Source organism: Rutilus rutilus (genome assembly GCF_951802725.1).
Source record: "Rutilus rutilus genome assembly, chromosome: 22".
In the NCBI taxonomy this organism is placed as follows: Eukaryota; Metazoa; Chordata; class Actinopteri; order Cypriniformes; family Leuciscidae; genus Rutilus; species Rutilus rutilus.
The window spans coordinates 14253204-14279886 of NC_140227.1; the positions used below are offsets into that span (position 1 = coordinate 14253204).

The window sequence follows — 26683 nt, forward strand, 5'->3', positions numbered from 1 at the left end:
GGGCTCATCAAAATTAGATAGGCTAATAGAAGACTGGAAAAACATTGCCTGGTCTGATGAGTCTCGATTTCTGCTGCGACATTTAGATGGTAGGGTCAGTATTTTGTAGCCTGGCAAGCCAGACCTACATCAAGATGTTAGGTCTGGCAACTCACCATTAGCACGGCTCAATCCGAGGGGCGGGATAAACGGTTGTCTCTCAAAATCCCTCTGCACGCAATAGGATAGCGCTACAACCAATCAGAGCAACGAAGAAGGCTAGTTGGTATATTAAACTTTTGCCGTATCCAGTCGGCAAAACTCCGAACACATCTTCCTTTTTTTAAAATGACTTAAGTGCCGTTCTTTGCTCTTTTCTCAAAGAAAAGCTTAACTCCAAGTCTTCCAGAGTCGCGGCCAAAGCCGATTCGAAAGACCGCTGTTCGCCAGCAGCAGCAGCCATTCTTTGTTTTCAAGTAGCAGGGAACCGTCACAACTCTGTCGTCATTATGTTAAGCCCGCCCCGCCTACTCTATACACGATGTGATTGGCCTGACCTGAGTTTGTTTTTTCCAGCTCGAAAGTCAACGGAGAGTTGCTAGAGTGACCACACTGGCTTTAAAATAAATGTTGCTGCCGCTAGGGTGCGTCTAGATTTCTAGGCTAAGTATTTGGTGTAAACAACATGAAAACATGGACCATCCTGCCTTGTATCAACGGTTCAGGCTGCTGGTGGTTTAATGGTGTGTAATATTTTCTTCACACACTTTGGGCCCCTTAGTACCGATTGAGCATTGTTTAAATGCCACAGCTTACCTGAGTATTGTTGCTGACCAGAAAAAGGGGGTCCAACCACTGATCTATATAAATGACTGGATTGCTCATGACGTCATTAAAACTGAAGCCACCGTGCCACCATATTGGTATTCCCTATATGGTCTCAACAGCTTTGTGAATAGATTTTAAGAGAAAACTCTTAACTAAGATGCTATTTAGGAGAACTTTTAGTGGTAAGATAAAATGTTTTGTGAAAATGGCCCCTGGTGTATATGTACATAGACCAGATGGATTGCGAGAAAGCTTGCAATGTGAATGGTCTCCAAATCATATAGTCAAATGATGTCTTGCATATTATTTCTAAAAAGAGTATTAAAACAAAGAAGGCTGTAAACAGGTGTCACGGTACGCTGTGCAAGGAAGCAAATGACGAAGGAGAATGAATAGTCTTTAATCCAACCATAACAGCAAAGCCCGGGAAACAACCTCTTAACATTGAAGACACTGAACAATGAACTGAAGGAGGTCAGGGCCTAAATACACAGAGGAACAAAAAAGCTAATTACTTGGGCAACAGGTGAACGAAATAATCAATCAAGGGAACAAACTGGCACACACTAGGAAACTGGGTCACACAGGCAAACAGGCACAGAACTAAGGGTATGTTTATACAACAATGATATGGTTAAAACGGAGAAGTTTTTCCTTTGAGTTTTCCACATACAGATGACACCATTGTCAAAACAATCCCCATTCACACGGATCCGCGAAAACGAATAAAAACGCTGTACGTTTTTGTTGTTTACACGGATACTGTTTTTAAAAAACTTGCACTTTGAAACCCATTTTCAAAAAGTTCGGGTTTCAGGCACCCAAAACGCCATTGTTGTGTAAATGAACGGCCAAAACACATACAAAGTTTTACGTTTTTAGTTGAAAAAGTGTCATGTAAACAGCCCCTAATGCACAATTAAACATATCCAAAACAGAACAGAATAAAATATTACTGTTACAACTGGAAACTCAGACCAATCAGGTCTGAATTTTTTTAATTGGTCTTTAAAGGGGTCATGTCATGAGGAATCATTTTCCTATATTTTTGTTAGCTTATTGTACTATGAAAATATACAGTAACTCTCAGAGCTCAAATATTCCTTCCCAGTTCAAAAGAGCATTTATCTCAGCTGAAAAGACATCTGACATTAGAAATAATAATAAATGCCCTATACCGCCTACATTTGCACATAAGCAATGCCTAAAGGAGAAACTTGGCCCAGCTTTAAAAAGAGGCTGATATTTAAGGATGAATCAGTTAAAGCAGCGGTCCCCAACCTTTTTTGCGCCACATACCGGTTTAATATCAGACAACATTTTCACGGACCGGCCTTTAAGGTGTGGCAGATAAATATAACAAAATAAAATTATACGGGGTATTTTTAAAATATAATAATAAACGTGAATCCAATGTGTAGGCCTACTCGCAACTTTATTAGCAGCGTCCTCGTAACATCACGCCTAAAGACAACTGAGAAAGCCTGAACACAAACAAAATGCCCCCAAAAGAAAGAAATCTCCATGTTTTCGGTGCTGATGCGTTCATGTAACACATAAGGGTGACGCTACCAATAAAGCACCTAAAAGCTGTCACAAAGAACCGGCAAAATTAATGATTATGAATATGTAAAATATAGCAGGAGACATTTTAATTGTTTACTAATAAACAAGTGTTTTCTGTGTCAGTGTCGGCTGCAAAGATGAAGTTGATGCTGAGTTTCGGTTCATTTGTGAGACGAGCTCCAGTTCACGTGCCGGCGCCTCCGTGTCGTGATTATCTATTTTCTAATATATTTACTTCTTATTTATTAAATCCTGGCAATTGGTTGATGAAACATTGATTAAAATTAAGATACAATTAATACAAAACGAAATTAAATTTAAAGACAGGCTTTGTGCTTTCTGTTTGAGGTCTCTGTGCAAGTTTTAAAGCAGTCTTTTAGTGCCGCTTTCAGAGCGCTCACGTCCGTAACGGAGAACTGTCCCGTCCGTAACATTTTTTTGTTTGTTTTTTAAAAATACATTTCTAAATAAATGCGACTTAAAGTCCAGTGCGACTTAGGCTATAGCCTATATGTTTTTTCTTCTTCATGACACATTTTTTGACTGTTGCGACTTATACTCCGGAGCGACTTATAGTCCGGAAAATACGTTAAGTTATTTATTCTTTCTGTGCGGCCCGATACCAAATGTCCCGCGGACCGGTACCGGATAAGTCGCATTTATTTAGAAATGTATTTAAAAAAAAAAAAAAAAACAATGTTACGGACGGGACAGTTCTCCGTTACGGACGTGAGCGCTCTGAAAGCGGCACTAAAAGACTGCTTTAAAACTTGCACAGAGACCTCAAACAGAAAGCCCGGGGGTTGGGGACCCCTGAGTTAAAGGAACAGCAGCAAAAACAGCCTCTTTATCTAAGGCCCTGTTTACACCTGGTATTAAGATGCGTTTTGGTCGATCAGATCACAAGTAGATGAGGGAGACACATACACTGAAAAAAATTATTCGTTGAATTTAATTAATTTTTTTTATCGTAAGTGGTTGCACACAATTGATTTTAGCTACATTTAAACAAATGCATTAAGTTGAACTTAATCAATTTTAGTTCAGCTTAATGCATTTGTTTAAATGTAGCTAAAATCAATTGTGTGCAACCACTTACGATAATTTTTTTTATTAAATTCAATGAATCATTTTTTTTAGTGTACCCGTACACCTGGTGTTTTAATCCTTCTCTTTCTCTTTTACTTTTAACCACTTCTGTCCTGATTTTTTTGAGGAGAGGGTCTATGGACAGGTAAATGTATGTTTTTCAGATCTTTTGATATAATAGACTAAATAAGCTTGTGTAATTTGTGCACGGAGAGGACTGAAAAACATACTGAGAGCTTTCATTTCGGCTCTGATAGCCACAAGACCATGCCGAAAGCTGTGAGTATGTGTTAGAAATCATGGTGAGAGAACATTGCGGGCTTGGTATGTTTTTCGTCTTCAAGCCAAACTTGGGTCTTCAGCTGACAAAGTTTAAATCCCATCTGACTAGTGCTTCTCATAATGTTTACGTGTTAGTTCAGTAGGTGGACAGTATGCAGTCTTTTGTGGCTGTTAGAACACATTCGACCACATGACCCAGCAATATCCCGCATTTCACCATCTAGGTTTACTATTGACCCGATATAGTGCATCTATGAGTAACCTACTTCTAGCCAAAGTAAGCTTGAATTTGGTTACATGTCGGTTTTGCCAAAATAACCTGCAAGATGTATGATAGGCTATTCCATCATGTAAGCAAAGTCAACAGTGATTACAAGGTGTTTGGTTTTATTTCTTTGACATGTTCTATGCGTAACGCCCGTTTCACACATACTCCGTTTGCAGTGCGTATGCGGTGCGTATTTTTTTCGTACCCATGTTAACAGGTTAGAGCTTCCACACTGCACGCGGTTGCAGTCCGTCGATCCGTTCCAGTTGCGGTGCGTATACAGCAGTGCAGAGATCGTTTCCGCACCGAGTCTATTTTTGCTGTGCTGCACACGCTGAATTAAAGTGACAGCGCATGTTTCATGATCAAAATGAACACAGATTGACCTAAAAATTTAGTAATTTCACCATAAATGCGATTAATTAAATAAAATGTAGTAATCTTAACATAAATGTATTTAATTAAATACTATTTTCACTTTAAGACCGGGGTAAAGCAAGGAAATCTACAATTTACCTCAACAAGGCGACATAATGAACGACACTCGTGGAGGTGGAAAAACAAATTCTTTGTGACATGCAAGATTTATTGTTTTAATTTAAATGCAAAAGAAAAGGCATGAGAGTCGGCTGTTTTTTTATATAGCCTAGGCTACATGGTTAAATATTTGACCACTTGCTTGAGGAACTTAATATAAGTAGAAGTAATGCATTGAATAATAGCCTACGTTGTTTAAATTGTGTTTAAATGTGCATACGTTAGAGTGTATGTGTACAAAGAGAATCGCAATGCTGAGACGTTAAGACCAGGGTAAATCAAGGGAAAATACATATTTCAACAACGCAACATAATGAACAACACTGGTCTCATTCGTGGAGGTGGAAAAACAAGTTCTTTGTGACATGCAAGATTTATTGTATAAAGATTTAAATTATGCAAAAGAAAGAGTAGCCTATATGAGTCTGCTGTTTTTTTTTCAATTTTAAGTTTTAATTTAAAATGTAGTCTATGCGATTTTAATATAAGTACATGGTTAAATATTTTGCCACTTGCTTGAGCAACTTAATATATAATTATATAGAAGTAATGCAATGAAGTTTGTTTAAATTGTGTTTAAACGTGAATACGTCTATTAAAGAGTATATATGTACAAAGAGAATCGCAATGCTGACAAAAAACTTTTTTTTTTAAATAAAATTAGCTGATAACTTATGGATTTGAAATACAATTTGTTTGTGGTAGAGCCGGATCAGTTATGCACTGCAAACGCAGCTTATGTGAAAGCACTTTAGCGCGTGCTGCTCCTGCACCGCATACGCACTGCAACACGCACCGCACACGCACTGCACACGGAGTATGTGTGAAACGGGCGTTAACACATACTCCGTTTGCAGCATGCGTATGCGGTGCGTATTTTTTTCCGTACCCATGTTATCAGGTTAGAGCTTTCACACTGCATGCGGTTGCAGTCCGTCGATCCGTTCCAGTTGCGGTGCGTACAGCAGTGCAGAGATCGTTTCCGCACCGAGTCTATTTTTGCTGTGCTGCAAACGCTGAATTAAAGTGACAGCGCATGTTGCGTGGTGAAAATGAACACAGATTGACCTGAAAATGTAGTAATTTCACCATAAATGCGATTAATTAAATAAAATTGAGTAAATCTCACCATAAATGTATTTAATTAAATACTACGTTTTTGGTAAAGCAAGGAAAGCTACAATTTACCTCAACAAGGCGACATAATGAACAACACTTGTCACATGCGTGGAGGTGGAAAAACAAGTTTTGACATGCAAGATTTATTGTATTAAGATTTAAATTATGCAAAAGAAAGGGTATGAGTCTGCTGTTTTTGTCAATTTTAAGTTTAAATTTAAAATGTAGGCTATTCGATTTAATATTTGTACATGGTTAAATATTTGACCACTTGCTTGAGCAACTTAAGTAGAAGTAATGCATTGAATAATAGGCTGACGTTGTTTAAATTGTGTTTAAACGTGCACACGTCTATTAAAGAGTGAAATGTGCAAAGATAATCGCAATGCTGAGACGTTAAGACCGCGGGTAAATCAAGGGAAAATACAATTTGCTTCAACAAGGCATAATGAACAACACTCGTCTCATTCGTGGAGGTGGAAAAACAAGTTCTTTGTGACATGCAAGGTTTATTATAAAGATTTAAATTATGCAAAAGAAAGGGTATGAGTCTGCTGTTTTTGTCAATTTTAATTTTTAATTAAAAATATATGTAGGCTATTCGATTTTAATATCTGTACATGGTAAAATATTTTACCACTTGCTTGAGCAACTTAATATATAATTATATAGAAGTAATGCATTTAATAATATGTTGTTTAAATTGTGTTTAAACGTGAATACGTCTATTAAGAGTGTATATGTGTACAAAGAGAATTGCAATGCTGACAAAAAACTTTTTTTTTAAATAAAAGTTGCTGATAACTTCCGGATTTGAAATACATATAGCGAGTATTTATTTGTGTTATAGCCTACAGCAGCGGATCAGTTACGCACTGCAAACGCAGCATATGTGAAAGCACTATTGCATGTGCTGCTCCTGCACTGCATACGCACTGCAACACGCACCGCACCCGCACTGCACACGGAGTATGTGTGAAACGGGCGTAACCTGTGCTATTCTTGGGCTATGGTTAGACATATATAAAATTTTCACTGACAGCCCAAATTTTGCCTTGTTTCGGGCTTGACATCGGGGTTGTGTTTGTACGGCTATTAGATGTCTTTTTGGGGAGCGCCGTTTACACTACGAAAGCAATCCTGTCAAATGTGTTTTCAACTACCTCTAGAAATGGTAGAAAGTGGACAATCGCGTTTACATTTAGCGTCGTCCACGTGTGATATCGACCAAAACGCAAAATGAATTGGCTAAAAGAATCTATCTAACTGAATATTTTCGATTTAAATCAAATTCCGGAATTGAATTTTATTTCAATTCAATTCTCAGGGGTGCACAACCCTTGTTGTAACATCTGAAAAATGGAAAAGGAAAAAAGGGTTTTGCCTGTAGCATTTAGATGTTTGCTTGTTTTGTAAAATTGATTCTGATAGGACAAATAACTCTAATTTTATAGACATCTAGCTTTAATTGGCTCCTAAAAAATTAAACATCAGTCTGTGCGTCTCTAAAAAGGTTAAGAAGGAAACACTACATTTCCCATCATGCATTAGACAGATAAGGATGTTGATGTTTTAGCTGGAATACTGAGAGGAGGGAGCTCAAGAGCTGTGCACACACCATTCAAAACACTCACACGCAGAGCATGAATCACAGATCACACGCGCTCATACAGCCCAAGCTCAGATACCAGTCCACGCAGCCGGTGATGTCGACACTCTAATCTCCGCTCTGATTGGTGGAGGGACGTCTGTCAAACATAGGCTGCACGTCTCGATCTCAACAGTTGGACAACACAGCCGGCGAACAGGGTTACTGCCGTGTCAGAAGGGGTTAGTGCGGCGAGAGGTGCGCAGAGGAACCTCAGCTGCTGTCTGGTGCATCCTCTCCGCGAATTTCCTCACATTGGGATAAGGGACAGTCGTCAGGACTCACTGCAGACAGCATGCAGCACAGATCCTCTGAAAATACTGGCTTTAACTGTCAGGTAGGATGGAGCCTGAGTGTCTCTCCTGTGTCCTTGAGAGTGTTTGCGTGTGTCTGTAGAGACGTGGTTGATTCAGCGTTGAGTTATTGTTATATAACGGTTAAAGATGTGTTTTTCATCTTGGTTGAGTCAGGTGCACCTTCATCTTCTTCTAGCCTCTTTCTCTGTTTGCATCTTCTAGAAGCTATTTTGGTACCTCTTGTCCTTCCGCAGTTTCACATTGTTCTTTCTCTTCACGTCCTTTTCATCTTTCTCTGTTTTCTGTGAGGGAAAGGAATTATATCTGGTTGTCGGAGGGGGTTTGTTCTGATCCAGCTCCCTCAAACGGAAGGGATGAGCTTTAGAAGGAGCAGATGTAAGCAAATGTGTGTGAGCTTTTATTCTGAGGGCATAAATAGTATATATGGACCGGAAGAGGAGGCCGACAAGGTCAGAGGAAGAAAATATTGTATCTGACAGTAGAAAATATTTAGGTTGATGATGGATGAAGCTGCAAATGTGCGTTTTAATTATGCTGATGAGGCACTGGCTGTTTGTGTGAGCGTCATGCTAGTGCGCGCCACTTTCGGCTTTCTAGAAGGATGCTGATGCTGATCCTTCCATTGCCATGGTAACCAGAGCCATCTGTAGGGATCAGTCCCGCTGCTCTCGACCAATTGAATGGCTCAGATCCCATTCATCCCCCCTCAGTCTCTTCAGCCGTCCCAGTAATCCCCTCTCTCAACGCTCACGGTTGTTACTGCATGATCACGCGGTTTTGAAGGCTCACATGCAGGGAAATCTCTTGGACAGATGAACAGTTGGTGAATAACGTGACCCATGGCAGGTGACACGTTGTTCTGTTTCGGCTGTTTAAAGGGTCTGGCGTCATGATCTGGCACTGAGCTGAAAAGTGATCTTTTATGGAGATGACTGCATCCAGCAAATGCAGTTTATCATTTAATAAAGTTCCACAGGCAGAAGTGGGTCACAAGGTACCGTGACCCAGAAAACTGCAGAGCTGAAGAAGATTAACAGAAAGTGATAGCATTCCGCTGTGCAAAGGCCGGTTTACGGCAAATCTGGTGGGACTAAGAGACACACAATTATAAAATGACCTTCTTGAACAAAATGTTGCTGCGTAACACGAGAATGAACCTCATTGGTTCTTGCAGAAACTCAAACGTGCTGCGTAACATGAGAATGAACCTCGTTGGTTCTTGCAGAAACTCAAACTTGCTGCGTAACACGAGAATGAACCTCATTGGTTCTTGCAGAAGCTCAAACGTGCTGCCTAACAAGAGAATGAACCTCATTGGTTCTTGCAGAAGCTCAAACGTGCTGCGTAACATGAGAATGAACCTCGTTGGTTCTTGCAGAAACTCAAACTTGCTGCGTAACACGAGAATGAACCTCATTGGTTCTTGCAGAAGCTCAAACGTGCTGCGTAACACAAGAATGAACCTCATTGGTTCTTGCAGAAGCTCAAACGTGCTGCGTAACATGAGAATTAATCTCATTGGTTCTTGCAGAAGCTCAAACGTGCTGCGTAACACAAGAATGAACCTCATTGGTTCTTGCAGAAGCTCAAAGTTGCTTCGTAACACTAGAATGAACCTCATTGGTTCTTGCAGAAGCTCAAACGTGCTGCGTAACATGAGAATTAACCTCATTGGTTCTTGCAGAAGCTCAAACGTGCTTCGTAACACTAGAATGAACCTCATTGGTTCTTGCAGAAACTCAAACGTGCTTCGTAACACTAGAATGAACCTCATTGGTTCTTGCAGAAGCTCAAACTTGCTGCCTAACATGAGAATTAACCTCATTGGTTCTTGCAGAAACTCAAACGTGCTTCGTAACACTAGAATGAACCTCATTGGTTCTTGCAGAAGCTCAAACTTGCTGCCTAACATGAGAATTAACCTCATTGGTTCTTGCAGAAGCTCAAACATGCTGCCTAACATGAGAATGAACCTCATTGGTTCTTGCAGAAGCTCAGAATGAACCTCATTGGTTCTTGCAGAAGCTCAAACATGCTGCGTAACACGAGAATGAACCTCATTGGTTCTTGCAGAAGCTCAAACGTGCTGCGTAACACGAGAATGAACCTCATTGGTTCTTGCAGAAGCTCAAACGTGCTGCGTAACACAAGAATGAACCTCATTGGTTCTTGCAGAAGCTCAAACGTGCTGCGTAACATGAGAATTAACCTCATTGGTTCTTGCAGAAGCTCAAACGTGCTGCGTAACACAAGAATGAACCTCATTGGTTCTTGCAGAAGCTCAAACATGCTGCCTAACATGAGAATGAACCTCATTGGTTCTTGCAGAAGCTCAAACGTGCTGCGTAACACGAGAATGAACCTCGTTGGTTCTTGCAGAAACTCAAACTTGCTGCGTAACACGAGAATGAACCTCACTGGTTCTTGCAGAAGCTCAAACGTGCTGCGTAACACAAGAATGAACCTCATTGGTTCTTGCAGAAGCTCAAACGTGCTGCGTAACACAAGAATGAACCTCATTGGTTCTTGCAGAAGCTCAAACGTGCTGCGTAACATGAGAATTAACCTCATTGGTTCTTGCAGAAGCTCAAACGTGCTGCGTAACACAAAAATGAACCTCATTGGTTCTTGCAGAAGCTCAAATGTGCTTCGTAACACTAGAATGAACCTCATTGGTTCTTGCAGAAGCTCAAACGTGCTTCGTAACACTAGAATGAACCTCATTAGTTCTTGCAGAAGCTCAAACGTGCTGCGTAACACGAGAATGAACCTCATTGGTTCTTGCAGAAGTTCAAACGTGCTATGTATCACGAGAATGAACCTCATTGGTTCTTGCAGAAGTTCAAACGTGCTGTGTAACACGAGAATGAACCTCATTGGTTCTTGCAGAAGTTCAAACGTGCTGCGTAACACTAGAATTAACCTTATTGATTCTCGCTCGTCAAGCAAACATGCCTGAGCTTCCGTTTACCACAATGTGTGAGTTGATGAATGATATGTGAATAAAAGCCTAAATTCAATGTTTATCATATAAAGCAATCGTGTCTCTTCAAAAAATTTGGACTAAACCACTCGATTCATATGGATTAGTTTTACGATCTCTTTATGAACTTTTTGAAGTGAACTAATAACCCTTTAAGCTTTATGTCAATTAAGATTTATATTATTAAAATAGTGTTAGTTTTATTTAAAGTTAACAATATTGTTTGTCAATATCGTTAATCATTAAAATCTAATAACATTTTAATCTGTAAATGTGATTTTAGGCAAATCCCAAAATGAATAGGCTATCCATTTTTTTCATACTTGACATTATATGGTTGTGATGCCTAAATTAAAATTAAATAGTATAAAACTATACATTCTAGTTTTTTGGTGTCTTATTTTTTATTTGTTTTGACAAAATAGTAAAGAATTTTAATTAATTGTTTATTTGCTATAACATGAAATTATGGGCCACAATTAAAAAAAAAAAACTGTGAGTCCATAATATAACACAAGTTTTATCCAAATAATTTCAATAATTAGCCTAAAAACTCATTGCAGTACAATATTATATTGGGATGCATTGTTTTGTTTTAAAAATCATGTTTTGTGTGCCATAAATTCATTTGTATCGAATATGGCTTAAAACCGATTTTAGAATCGATACACCCCAGCTTCCAAGGACATTAAACTGCACTCATCAAGAAATATGATTGGGTCTTCAACTATGCATCTGGTTGTGTGTCACCATTAAACTTCTGTTGTGTGTTTATCATGTTCTTTAGAGAGAACATCGCCTGAAGGACCCTCCAGGCCCTCAGTTGCAGTTCAGCCACAGTTGACTGGATGTCCCTCCTCAGAGGTGACTCTGTCTGCTCCGATTTTAGGAGTGAGAATCATTAGTCCAGTAGTATCTGATCTTGTTTCATCTCTTGCAGACCCTTCTAGAGTTGCATTGTGTTGACTTCATTGTGTCATACAGGACAAATCTCAGCACAGTTCTCAGCTTGTTGTAGTTTGTTGACTACTCTTCGCATTAAAGGGTTAGTTCACCCAAAAATGAAAATTCGGTCAGTAATTACTTACCCTCATGTTGTTCCAACCCTGTAAGACTTTCGTTCATCTTCGGAGGAAAAATTTGGATATTTTTGATAAATTCTGAGAGCTGGCTCACTCCTTCATAGGCTGCTAGGTAATTGCATCTGACAGCCCAGAAAAGTTAGTAAAGACATTGTTAAAATATTCCAAGTGACTACAGTGGCTCAACCTTAAGTTTATCAAGTGACGAATATACTTTTTGTGTGCAAAAACCCCCCAAAATACCGACTTTATTCAACTATTTATTTTCTTCCGTGTGGGCACCAGTCGTGAGTTCACGAGAGCGCCACGACGCACGCGCGAGAACTGAGAAGATAGGCCAGCCTATGAAGGAGTGAGCCAGCTCTCAGATTTCATAAAAAATATCTTAATTTGTCCTCCGAAGATGAACGGAAGTCTTACAGGGTTGGAACAACATGAGGGTGAGTAATTACTGACAGAATTTAAATTTTTGGGTGAACTAACCCTTTAAGTGTCCTTGATAACCATGAGCGTAAACCAATCCGGCATCAATCTCAGACATTAAAGTTGCACTCCGGATGGAGCAGAAAAGCAACATCTGTCATGCGCACCATATAGAAATGACCCTTTTATCTGCTATTAACCGTTTCCATAAGGCTGTTATGATCTAATGCTGGGTCTGATTTCATAAAAAACATGCAACATTTGATGACGGATTATACATCCTCGAATCCTCATAATGCCTGTTTGTCTCAGCTCTATTCGAGGCTTGCGTTATTAGCGGAAGCAGTTGACCGAAGTCTCCTTAGATGCAGAGAGAAGACTTTGAGAATGTCATCATGGCTAAAGAACGGAGATGTTAGTGCAAATTCAGACTGTAATTCTTACCGGATGGCACAAAAGAGCCTTTCAGAGCAGAAAATCTTCCTATTCAGTCTAATGTCTAATGAGATCCATTGCTATTCAGGAATGCTGTGTGAATATACATGTACAGTAAGTTAATGGATGCTGTTTAGAGAATACGCACAGTTCTGGCACTGGAATTTCCTGTAAGATGTCCAATCTGTCAGGACTCTACAAACTAAAGGAGTAAATATATAGGAGCTTAATGCATTCACAACACCATTTGTCTTTATTTATGTTGATTTGTTTAGTTCAGCATTGTTTGAACAGAGAGGCAAATGTAGGTAGTATGTATCTCGGCACCAACATTCAAAGTGTCCCGTCTCCATCTTTTTCTGCCTTCTTCCCTCGCTCCTCTTATGCTTTTAACAGTGGCCTTCTTTGTCAACGTTTAATGGGGCATGAGGACAGCAAGTGGGTGACACTGAAAGGATGAAGTGCTGGAGATACTCTCCGGCTGCTGGAGTAAGATAGGCAGCCGTTATCTTCAAGTTCTGGGAGATGCTGGACAGCAAAGAATCCGACAGAAAACGAATCATTGTTATATAGTTATTGTTCGACTGTCTTGTATGCCTGACTGCGGCATACAAGCACAATAAAAACAGCTATGTAAAATGACCCAGGCTCTTGGCCCTCGGGGCTTCCTACCACAGTAACATTACTAAAACTTGAATACATTAGCTCATCTATGAACATGAGTCCTGTCAGATTGGAGGTGAAGACGACAACTCCCATGATTCCATGCTCATTCACTGCGTGATTTATTTCATTCTAATGAAATAGCCGCAGGTGCTAAATCACTACTCACATGTCACTTTATTTGTCAAATAAAAAATGTGGGGTAATGCACGCTCCTTCACTTGGTTTTTCACTTTCACTTAAATTTGTTTCACTTGGTATAATAGCTTTGTTAAAGGTAGGGTAGGTAATCCTGTTCAGAAACACTTTTTTTTATACTGGGTGAAATGGTCCTTCCATCCTGATAGTAGTCAATACATTATGTGTTTAGAAAAAGGAATGAAAAAAATCAGACCTCTGTAGCAGCTGCAGGACAGTAAAAACTCTGACCAATCACTGCCATTCGGTGCGAATGTAAAGAACCAATCAGATGCCTTCATGTCTCGTGCCCGCCCCGAGCCCCACTGCGCGCGCTGCCCTGCGTGCACTCATCACATGTCACCGTTCCCGGAAATATTCAGCTCAAAGCACCTGCATATGCAGTCAGCGAAGGCAAACAAGGCAAAAACTACTTCCTCGGACCCTGCCCGCACTCTTGAACGACCTCCTCTGCTTCGCCCTCAACCCCGGACCTGTCCTCGAACCGACGATGCGGTACTTGTCTCCGGACTCGGAGTGTACGTTAGTCTTCATTAGAGTCAACAATGTTTTCATCATGGAAACTCTTACATGCAAAACACCGTATATGTTATGAATCTTACACGAAATTCACCTTCATCACAGTGTAACTGATGGTAATGGAAAAACGTGTATCAATGCAACCTGTTTTTAGTTTTGCCTTATAAATATAGCTCGTTACCGAATGAAACTTTACCATTGTCGATATGCTAGCTTGATAGTGAGTACTAAAAGAAATCTTATTTGTTTATATTCATAGTGATAAAGTTAGGTATTTTATTACATGTGATTCTGACATGATGTCACTGTATGTACTGCGCTCCTTCCTCTCCACTCGTCTCAGGTAATAAATGCGTCTTGTTCCAGCCTGAGCGTTTGGCGTCGCGCGTTCATGTGTTTTGGGGGCGTGGCTTTGGAAGGAGCTCAGAAGGGAGGGGGTGGGAATGAATGGAAATAATGAGCTGTGTTTATTGCAGATTAAAAGGTCTACAGTCACTCGATTTTTATATTTTCTTTTTCAGAGTACTTACATTTTAATTATGTATTGGTATATAAAGACAGTTTAAACAAATTTGGAATGTTTTTTTTTTAGAAAAATGATTACCTACCCTACCTTTAATGTTTTGAATAAGCAACCTCTAGCGACAAAACTTACATACTGTCCCTTTATTTATATTGTGCCTTTAAGTTTTTAGCTTTATACAGTCAGAAAACAATGAAAAACAAAAGAAAATTAAAGAAGCGACTAATTTTACTTTCCTGATCTGACTTATTTCCAGGAGAAACATGATATTCAGTGAGACTAAAATGTAGGTAGGACTTGATATTATCTGTTGGGAATTGATTGTATTATGAAAAGTGGGCATTACATACCATAATAGAGTCAGGTGTTTCTAGGAGAGGGGTTGAAAATGAATAGTGATCTGTGTTGTCAGTCTAAATGTTTAGATTGTATAGACAAGTTTTTTTTTTTTTTTATTCGGAATAACATGGATTGATGAATTGTGCACAAACAGTGAAAATATGGTCAATATTCATTTCATTTTTAATTTCATGTTGGCTTAAGCAACGTTCATGTCTTTAAGCCTGTGTAAATGCTATGTTTGTTTGTGTTTCTGGAAGACAGGGAGTAAAATCTGTTTTTAAGTATGCAATGAGGTCAAGACGGATTTATTTCAATATTTAATAGAAAAACTGCAGTGGGATTCATCGCTGTTATAGTGAATCTTTTTAACATCCCACTGAACTGCACTTTATTATCTCACACAGTTACATTCAGTATTTTCCAAATTATTCTGATCCTTTGTGATTTTGCTATGGCTGTTAATTTAATATGTTGATTTAATTTTAAAAACATTATACAAAATACAGAAATGAACCGTGCTCCCTGAACTGTACATGAAATATTGAATTGTGTGATTAATTGCAATCAATTTAATGAATCTCTTAATATTATAGAATTAATTTGATTAAAATCTAAATCAATCGACAGCCCTAGTTTTTATATAACAAAAGAAAAAGCTCTAAATTGCTCTGCTCTACATGAAACCGCAAATGAGAGTGACCCCAATCCCTCCCCCACCCCATGTGTATGTAAATTTGTGTCCACATGTGCGAATCGGCTTCATCGTTATTCAACCCGAGCAGCCGCGGTCATGTGACTCTGAACCCGGCAAGCTGCTGAGGCTGAGAGGGACCGAACGAGAGAAGGACATAAAATGGATTACAAAGAGAGGGAAAAAGAAGTGTGAAAGATTAGGGATGACAGAGCGATAGCAAGCCAGGAAGGACAGGACGAGGGGGATCTCAGATAATCTCAGACATAATGTCACACCTCAGCTGCACACAGGAAGATGCTTATTAATATAAAGAGGATCAGTCCTGCGGGACACACTGTTAGCTTTCATTAGTGAGGTCTGAACACACAAGGGGGTGTGAGTGTGTGTGTGTGTGTATTTGCACAGGTGTTATCTCGATCAAAACAATGTCAACAGTTTCCCCCCCCTCCATGTCTATAAGAGTAACCCCTCGTCATGTGCCGTTCTAATGGCGTGTTCGACAGACGTGCTAATGAGTTATCCGAACATCTGTGTGCACGTGTGTCCTTCATCTCTCCTCCAAGAACAAGATGGAGAGATGAGGGCTCATTTTGATGACATCACAGGCGGACTGAATGGAGCTTCCCATGAGTCTGCTGGGCTGAGTTGCCATGGTAATCTATATAGTTCATCCTGGATTCCCATTTATGGTTTCCTTGCAGGCATGAGTGCTCCGCCACCACCTCAGACCACACACGCACACACACACGCACACACACACGCACGCACGCATCACAGCTCAAGAAAATGACTCACCATGGCAGTGATGCTCTGAGATTGTTTCTTTTATTAGGCAAGCATCACTATTACTGATGCTGTGCTTTAACACTAGTGAATTTTGGTGCAGACCTGAGTCTGCATGCATAGTATATAAACTCACTAAAACCCATTAAGGAAACCTAAGCAACCTTATACGTCCTGGATGTAATAAATGTAATAATCTAGTTGGAGTTAATCAGTACCACCTTCATGTAATTAAGAAATTAAGAGTGCCGAGAGTTTGATAGACATGTCAGATGGGCAACAATCGGGATCCGGAAGTAAAAACTCTATTTTGAACGATAACTTTTAAACCTTTAAAGACAGACCTACTGTGAGCTATGAAGTTGTTAATCCGTAGTATTTGCTTCTGTTGAAGCCGTCAGCCCGAATTATTTCAGTTGATTTTTTTTAATAATCGTATGTAACAGCGGAATACCTGGTGAAAAACTGCATTACCCATGATGCTGTACAGAAAATGGCACCAATCGGTGAGTCGTAAAAAGCACCAAAATTGCTCTTTAGCTCCGCCCACTCCCATGAAGCACCACAAATGACATATTAGAATCGATCTCTCTAAGCTCTCAAATACTTAAATATTTTATTTGTGTATGCATATTTTGCAATAAAGTTAAAATGCAATCATGTTTTATGTACATGATCAACATTTGTACAAGAAAAGTTGTATATTTCTCCATGGTTTTTTATTAGATTATGCTGATCAGCTATGTGCTTCATGGATAGTTCTTTCCCTCACTAAAACCTTTTAAGTACACAGCCTTCATTTTTGTCTGATTTTCAAATACTTTGTTGCTTCAAATGCTATGATTCACCTAGTAGCTGATTGGCTTTGTTCATGGCTTATAACTCTTTAACAGAGACTTTTTAAAAATCCCTATGGGAAAAAAGAATGGGAAAAATACATCCGGTGCCAACGCCGCTGAAAAAGGTGGCAGGAACTGTTGAACTCTAGGGTTAATAATATGAAATCTTATGATTCATTGTTTCCACATATATCCACTGTTGTTGTCAAACCAACCAAACTTGCAGCATATGCTGATCTCTCCCATGATCCCTTTGGCTCTCTCACATGGACTCTCGTATGTATGTTGGGATGTTCCAGCACACAATTATAATCTTTTCCCATGTGGTCCGTGTCTCATCCGGCCTGAGTTCTCCTGGTCTTTTGTGCTGTGAACAATCTTGTCTTTCTCTTCTTATGGCCCTTAATGTCGTCCATCCATAATGCCATCGTTCTTTCTGCACTCATGTACAAGCGGATCATCTTGCAGTCATCTGTCCCTTTAAAATGAATTGCTTTGGTTCTGCTGTGGGCCGTTGCCAGATGTTACTCTAAAGACATGCAAGCGATTATGTGTGAGCGCGAGCGGTTATTTACCCTGTTAAAGAGAATGAATGTGTACTCCATCTATTCTGGACTGTGGCTGATTTGGATTCTGAGCCACAGGCTAGTGAGACTTTGGCTTCACAGGGGACCAAAACAATGTCATTTATGTTCTGGGGACAACTAGCGGCAGGCCACATTAGTCGTCATGGAAACTGTCAGCCAAGGTTAGGCTCAGGCAGACGGATGCTTATTTTGGGATGTCATCCATTGGTGGTGTGAGAAGGAACGAGGGTCTGTCTGTTATGGCCTCAGTGGGGCATTTATTAGGAGTAAATGATGAAACATGTATATCATTAAGTGTATATTTTGCCCTGGAGACATGAATGGACCGGTGTTGAATGTATGTGACATCAGTAAACCAAAGACAATCAGGGGAAAGGATTCTGAGTGGTCCTGTTTGAAATAAAATAGATTACTGAAGAATGAGAATGAAAACACTTTTTCAAAAGCAATTGCTTTAAAAAAAAAATTCCTTTCATTCGTGACTCATAGCGTCCAAACCTCCCACCTATGTGCATTTGTTAAAAGTGCTTGCATGGTTCAGAACAAGTCAAGTATGGCTGCAATGACTAACCAATGAATCTGATAATAACATTAACATAGTATGTATATACCTGTACACACCTTTTCAAAAGTTTGGGGTCATTAAGAAATTCATTATTTTGTTCAGTAATGATGCTTAAATGGATCAAAAGTGACAGTAAAACGTTTATAGTTTCACAAAAGATTTCTATTTCAAATAAATGCTGTTCTTTTGAAGTTTCTATTAATCAAAGAATCCTAACAAAATGTATGGTTTCCACAAAAATATTACTGTAAGTAAGCGCAACTGTTTTCAACATTACTAATAATGAAAAATGATTCTTGAGCAGCAAATCATCATATCATGTTTATTACTGTATTTTTTTATTAAATAAATGCATCGGTGAGCATAAGAGACTTCTTTTAAAAACATAAAAATAATCTTACACTCAACTTTTGAATGGCATTGTGTATGTGTTCATATGTGTAAAGTTTGTTCTGCTTGTTCTTTTGGGATGAAGGCTTTAGGCTTAGGATTGATATGGATTGTACGATGAGTTATTTGTCAGTGATCATCTATAAGAGAAGATGAATATGTATGTGTGACTGTGTGTTTAATCATTTTGCTTTGTTTTGCAGCGAAGCGATGAGGAAGCTGTGCTGGACAGGGGTGGAACTCGCTCCATGCTCAACACGAATTTCGAGAAAGAGGAGCTTGAAGGTAACTGAAGCTCACACACTCCAAACCTATGAGTCAAACTCTCATGAATTATGAGCCTGATGAATTATTATTATACAAAATTGTATTATTAAATTAAATTATGCTTAAAACATTCATTTAAGTTTGTTAAATCAGCACAAAATATTCAGAATATTACATTTTTAGCTTTTTGTGCAATTATTGCATGTTGCGACTCACTTGTAGCAATCTTATAGCAGTAGAACCTTTCACTCACAGCAAAAACTACAACAAATTATTTCTAAATTATGTATTTGTAGTCTAAAGGCCTCTGGTCAATAAAATGGGTAAATTCCCCAGTATTACCCCAGTATTATTTATCAAAGCAGCATAAAGTTGATTCTGGACATTAATAGCTCCAGAAGAGCATATGTTGTGCACAATGCTGGGTAACTGATTACATGTAATCTGGATTACTTAATCAGATTCCAAAAATTAAGTACTTTTAATTATATTACATTTTAAAATACTCGCAATCAGACTACAGTTACTTTTTTATTGATTACATGTTATTCTCACAATTATTCATAATTCATTGATTCTCCCTACTAATTTTTTATCTTTTAAATTTTACTTTCTAAAAAAAAGACTACTGCTTATGTATCTTCAGAAGGTCTTCCAGGTTTGTGGTATTGCACCCACAGACCAGCCACTAGTCATGTGCCGATCACTGAAATCCGAGACCCATGCACACAGCATTTGATCTCAACATTGCATATCTAATCAGCTCCTGACGAACACATTATTTATTGTTTGAATTATCACTCAGTGAGTCATTTAAACATGTTTTACTGTCTTTGGAAGGCTTTTGTCTTTTAAACACATTAAAATGTACAAACAAACTCACATAATTTCATATTTACATGCAATACAGGAATTCCCCAACTTGTTTTCATCTGAAAATAAGAATGATAATAATTAAAATCAATTAAAATAAATAAAATTCAGTTTACGGTTATCTGATGTCATTTAATGATAACATGACATGCAGGCAAACAAACAATTTTTTAAATATCTTTTTTAATTTTAATTTTGAATTACTTAATGATTTAATTACTTAGTAGCTTTTCATTAAACAAATCCCCTGCTAGTCCATCACGGACCTGGGGTAAACCCAGACTGGAATTTATATATTTATACAGTAACTGACTACAAGTTGTAAGTACCCAGTACTGGTTGAGCACCAAGGTCACTATAAAAAGGCATTTAGCAGGCATTAAACTCATAGATTCCAACATACAAGCTCCATTGTAGAATGCCGCCCTTATTTTCAGAGAACAGAGAAGTAGAGAGGAAATGAATCCAGTGTTTGACATTAGCTGTTCTTAGTCCTGAGGAAATATTCCATTTAGAGAAACATTTCATTCCAGCTCTTACACACACACAGCACACACACACACAATCGGAGCCAAAGAGTGTCTGTGCCTGAAGAATGTTTCATCCTCATCCTTACTTAACCCTTGTGAAGACCCCGTAATTTCAGAGAAAGCGTGTGTGAATAGTGTGTGTCTGTGTACATTTTTTATTGTTATGTTTAATTATTATGTTACCAACAACTTTGTTTCCTTTTAAAGGTCAGTTTTTGTCATTTCTGTCAGTTAATTAATTATTCTTCTCTTCAAATTATTTGAAGATGTTCCTCTGACCTAATCAAAACCAATTAGACATGGTATCCATGCTAGTAACATTGTTTCTGTTTGCAGTCAGTTTGCCCCAGAAACTATACAAAGACTATATATGTATATATATATTTTAAGTATATTTGTTCTTCAAATAGCCTCTCAGACCCAATAGAGAATCTGAGGTTTTTGGATTTTAGTGGGTTAAAATGTGTTAAAGGGACCTAAAACCTTCATCATTATGTAATTCCAAACTTGTAAGTCTTTCTGGTTTCACTTTAATTTGATGGTCCTTTTAACACATTATACTGACTATAAGTTACGTTGCACCTACATGTCTACTAACTGTCATTCGTAGAGTATTAGTAGATATGTAGTAGCCTGGTAATACCAAACTCTGCTACTTCGCTTTGCTTCGTAGACAGAGTCTGGCATGGCATAATTGAAAAGCGATTTCTTTCTCGCGGGGTGGCGCTTGTCTGAAGTTTAAAATCATTGGTTCCCGTAAGCCAATCACATAACGTTTGGTTATGGCGTGTGTTATGCGCATGCTCAGCCGCATCTAACTTCCACTGTAAGCACATGTATGATGCGAAAACAAAACCATCGAGCGAAATACCGGAGTGAACATGGCTGTGAACGACTTTTGCAGATTATGTGAAGTAAATCTACGCATCCACGGTACAATCAGTGTCTACGTCACGGCTCTCAGCCCGCCCTCTGTTCGTTGATTGGCCGGCTGTTTTCAGGCCGGAGGAAAACGGAAAGCTATTACGCTGTCTCAGACTGAGTACAGAAGCGAAATGAAATTGAGCGGAAGTAAGAAGTCTGACGTAGTCAGGCTAGATATGTAGTTGCAAAGTTACTTATAGTCAGTAGAATGTCTGTTGGAGGATCATCATAATAAAGAAATATTAAGCAGACAGTGTATTAATACTCTGAGAGTTAGTTTACATCTAGTTGCAAAGTTACTTATAGTCAACAGAATGTTCAAAAGGGACCATCAAATAAACTGTTAACATCTTTCTTTCTTTTGTGGAACACAAAGGAAGATGTTTTGAAGAATGTCTTTTTTTTGTTCCATACAATGAAGTCGATGGGCTCCAATGTTGTTTAATTCCCAACGTTTGTTCAATCTTCAAAATCTTTATTTGTGTTCTGCAGAAGAAATAAATGCATAAGACAAACTGACCTATTAATGTAATACCCAAATATCCTATTAAGGTTTTTGTAACTGCTCTGTATTGTAGTGTTTAGATGTTGTTTAGAGGATGTTTCACTGATTTAAGAGAAAGTGACTCAGCTTTGTATGAACTACCACATGGGCACACACATACCTCAAGACTGCAGGGGGAAGATATCAGTGAAGGCAATGAGATAAAAGCACACATGCGTCTGTTTGTGTTGGCCCTGGAGGTCTTTATCACTTATTTAGATGCTAAATTGCATGACTGAGTGAGCAGATGAAACTAAAGCTCATTAGAGTGTGTCTCTCTGAAGAGTGAGACGCAGGTTATATTAAAAACTGATGAGGTGATTCAGAAGACACAGTCAGCATGGGCCATCAGCCCTTTCTATATGCAGATCTGCTTTTGGTCTCCATCTGTCTGCTTTACACACTTAAGTCGTGACGTAAAGGTCTGATTTGTGACTCCTGCTTCTCTGTGTCAGTGCCCAGGGCTGGAATCACACACACACACGTGCTCTCTCCCCACAGACGAACACTGTCAGGATTCATCTCTGTTGAGAGAGACACAGTGAGCTGGAGGGACGGGGCTGCAGAGGGAGAGAGAGGGATTTAATGCTATAGCTTAATCTGAGACCGTAAACAAGAACAGAAACACAAAGTACAGAATCACTGAATCTGATAATAATGACGACAGAGATTGAATCTTATACAACAGTCTTCTACATCTGTTAAACACTTCTAAGATGAACAAATAAATGAACTATTCATCTTAAAGCTGCAGTGGCTGTCAGTCACCACGCCGGTGTGGATACTGTCATTCGCAATCACAGATTCTACTTTTTGGAAGTATGACCAACATAATAATTTTCACCGGAAAATGTCATCTGAACAAATAGCCTAAGTAACATCATGCAAATTATACTTTGTTCTCAAATTGTTAATGTTAACAACATCAGCATTGCGTGACTACATTTAATGTGTATTAGGGCTACCTAGTTCAGTACTCCGTAACTGTATGAATTAAGCGAACAAGTGTGCTACTGTTACATAATTGAACCATTGAAAAGTCTTACCTGACCAGCAGAAAAAAAGCCATCTCTGCGTTCGTTTTGTACCCCTTCAAAACACGGAGTTCACGCCACCTTTCAAAAGCCCTTCCGATATTTATCCGTGTTTTCGCATGGGCCCTGTTGCAGTCTCTTCTGTAGCCAGTCCGAAGTCTTTTGCATTTTACAACGGGTGAATCTTCAGTTGGCACTGGTGATTGTCGTTTGAACCTTTCTGGATCCGCCATCAAATTGATAAGTTTAATTATATCAAGTGCTGTGAGAAAAGGCTATAAATCTCCACCTCCAACATCCTCACACGCAATATAGCCTACTAGTCGGGACACCTTCTTTGTGTACAGATGTGACGTAATGACGCAAAGACATGCTTGAATTTCCTGCGGAAATCCACCAGCACCACTGGAATTAAAAACATTATTACAAGCTCACCGTTTTGAATCGAGCTAAGGCAAGCAGATAGTTTTGAACACTGTACTTGCTCAAAAATTTATTTTGAAAAATTTTTAACCCAAAAAAGTTACAGACTGCAGCTTTAAAGTAACAGTTCAACAGTTCTGCCAGAAAGACTCGGGAGAATAAATACTTGTAACAGTTATGCATTTATTGACAGCCCAGCAAGCAATGTATGCAATTAAGTTCTTTGGCGTAGGCCCCGTCCGTAACTCGCAATCCGAGGGTACGGATTCAGCATTTCCTGCCTGAAGAATAAGGCAGGGGCGCAGCCGACCCCCTGTGACGTATTGGAAGGGACCATCCTGGTGGTGGTGGGGAGGTTGATGGGGAAGGGACCATCATAGGTGATGAGGAGATTAGAGGGAAGAACCCGTCTTGGTGGAGGGCAGAACCATCTTGGTGGTGGTGGGGTGGATGGTGGCGAGTGAAAGCGTCAGCATCTGCGAACTCAGACAAGTGTAAGTACGGGTCTTTTATACTTCTAGTATTAGAACGTGATTGGATAGATGAGAAGGTAGTAAGTGACGCAACAATTGAGTCTTCCTGACAGAACTTTACGCTAAGCTTTCATTGACAGCTCCAAAATGAAATGGTTAGTTTTTATATTGTCATTGTATTAATGCCAAAGTAAACTGTATGAACATATAATGAAATACCCCCCCCCCCCCCTCCACACACACACACACACACACACACACACACACACAAACAAAACTATCCACAATATTTTGCAATATGGAAGTTAGTTATTTTCTGTGAATGTGCAAGACTTACAATTCATTAGCCACTATAGGCAAATAAGAAGAATAACAAAGTGCAGTAAAATAGTAAAACTATATGCGCTACAAACCAGTGTCCCCAATAGACTTAAAGCGAAATCGAAGGATGAACTGGTGTGACGTCATTTCGAACAAAATCAGCCCAAAATGAAGTTCGTTTCAGGAGTTCAAAACAGCTTGCCAAAGCGAACTTTCTGGAAAAGTTGGTAAACACCTTTAAACTACAATTGGTCCATGGTGATTACGTAATAGGTAGGTGCGCTCTGGGGCTCTGCTCTCTTTGTCATGGAAATCTTCTCCAGTTCATTTCCTATATTGAGTCCGTCGAGACACGGTTTGAAATCGCCTGTGTTTCTTACGTCACAAACTACCCTGTAACCAATCACGTCAACGTGTGGGAGGCCTTTAGCATATCATTAACTATGCTGCGAAGCTGGGGAGTCCAGTGGGTTGACCAGTTTATTTTTCAATTTGGGTGAATGATTCCTTTGATTTTATATAGTAGTTATTTTGTTAAGGTCATTTTGTGATAACTGCATTCTTCTGTTTGTCCCTGGCAGGCCACCGTACCCTCTACATTGGGGTGCATGTACCTTTGGGTCGGAGATCACACAGACGGCATCGTCACCATGGACACCGTCACAGGAAGAGGTCACGGGAAAGAGACTCTGGAACCGAAGATGGCAGAGAATCACCTTCATACAGTAAGACTGACACTCTTGATGGATAAATGAAAACTTGATTATGTCAAAAAGGACAGAAATAAGATATAAAAACTCTGGTTTCTCTCTAGCGGACACACCATCACAGCGTGTACAGTTTCTGCTTGGAATGGAGGATGATGAGGAACACATTCCTCATGCTCTTTTCACCGAGCTGGACGAGATCTGCCTGAAAGAGGGAGAGGATGCGGAATGGAAAGAGACGGCTAGGTACGAATCCACACAAATTCAACAAGGTGCTGAAACATTCTTCTAAGATTTTGGTCCATATTGATAAGATAGCAACATACAGTTGCTGCAGATTTGTTGGCTGGACATCCATGAGGGGAATCTCCCATTCCACCACATCCCAAAGGTGCTCTATTGGACTGAGATCTGGTGACTGTGGAGGTTGAGTATAGTGAACTCATTGTCATGACCAAGAAACCAGTTTGAGAGGCTTTGTTACTTGGAGCGTTATCCTGCTGGAAGTAGCCACCAGGAAATGGGTACACTGTGCTCATAAAGGGATGAACATGGTCAGCAGCAATAATCAGGTAGGCTGTGGCGTTTAAATGATGCTCAATTAGTGCTAAGGAGCCCAAAGTGTGGCAAGAAAATATCCCTTACACCATTACACCACCAGCAGCCTGAACCGTTGATACAAAGCAGGATGGGTCCATGTTTTCATGTTGTTTACACCAAATTCTGACCCTACCATCTAAATTTCGCAGCAGAAATTGAGACTCATCAGACTAGGCAGTGTTTTTCCAGTCTTCTATTGTCTAATTTTGGTGAGCCTGTGCGAATCGTAGTCTCAGTTTCTTGTTCTTAGCTGACAGGAGGTATCTTCTGCGGCTGTAGCCCATCTGCTACAAGGTTCAGAGATGATCTTCTGCAGACCTTGGTTGTGATTTGAATTTCTGTTGTCTTTCTATCAGCTTGAACCAGTCTGGCCATTCTCCTCTGAACTCTGGCTTCAACAAGGCATTTTCGCCTAGAACTTCCACTAAAAATTATATTGTTAAAAATATAGTATAGATTGTAACCCTAATTGAACTGGAACCTGAATTTATATTGAACTACACAAAGACTTTGCTTCTAATTTCAGAAGTCCAAAGTATGGGTCACAGAGGGTTTGATGACCTGCCAGAAACAAACAGTGGAGTGCGATTAAAAGTGTTTTAAATCAAGAGCAAACCTACTTAAGAGCAATATTTGCGGTTTGGAATAAGAAATTAGGAGAGGATTAGGCATGTATCCATTACAGCTAATGCAATACCAGTTTGTGGTGCTGCAGCTAAATGAGAGAACTAATTTAATTGTCATTCTCATTCTCTCTTTTTTTTCTCCCTCTCTTCCTATTCTTCTCTCTCATATCCCTTATTTGTCTCTAGATGGCTGAAGTTTGAGGAGGATGTGGAGGATGGAGGGGAGAGGTGGAGTAAGCCATACGTGGCTACTCTTTCCCTTCATAGCTTGTTTGAGCTGCGGAGCTGCATCCTAAATGGCATCGTCATGCTGGACATGAGGGCCAACTCACTGGAGGAGATTGCAGGTACAGAGTCTGAAAACATTGCCCAAACCTGATCTTCTAAAGGCCTTCCTCACGGATCTAAATCAATCAGCATTTTAATTATTAGGATTAGCTGTTTACTGATTTCAGTTTGCAATACAGGCCCATTTAACATTTAGGGCCCTATTTTAACGATCTGAAACGCAAGTATCAAATGCGAAACGCAAGTAACTTTGTGGATCTTGGGCGCTGTTGCTATTATACCGGCGGGATAAATGACTCTTGCGCCCGACGCAAATCTAAAATGGGTTGGTCTGAAGTTGCTACATTACTCATAGGTGTGGTTTGGGCGTAACGTGAAATAAACCAATCAGAGCATCATCTCACATTCTCTTTA

The 26683-nt window shown here is 39.4% G+C and overlaps 1 protein-coding gene across 5 annotated transcripts in view; it reads left to right on the forward strand.

Annotated features, from left to right (window-relative positions):
* Positions 1 to 26683, forward strand: part of slc4a10a (solute carrier family 4 member 10a) — a 56123-nt gene that overhangs the window by 7283 nt on the left and 22157 nt on the right. For 3 of the 5 annotated variants that reach the window (XM_084394569.1, XM_084394566.1, XM_084394567.1), the window contains 4 exons: positions 18863 to 18944; positions 24630 to 24773; positions 24863 to 25001; positions 26168 to 26328. In XM_084394569.1, the coding sequence (XP_084250695.1) occupies positions 18863 to 18944; positions 24630 to 24773; positions 24863 to 25001; positions 26168 to 26328 (526 nt within the window). Of the gene's footprint in view, positions 1 to 7254; positions 7654 to 18862; positions 18945 to 24629; positions 24774 to 24862; positions 25002 to 26167; positions 26329 to 26683 lie in introns of those variants that run through there. The other 2 variants (XM_084394570.1, XM_084394568.1) reach the window with 2 other exon arrangements.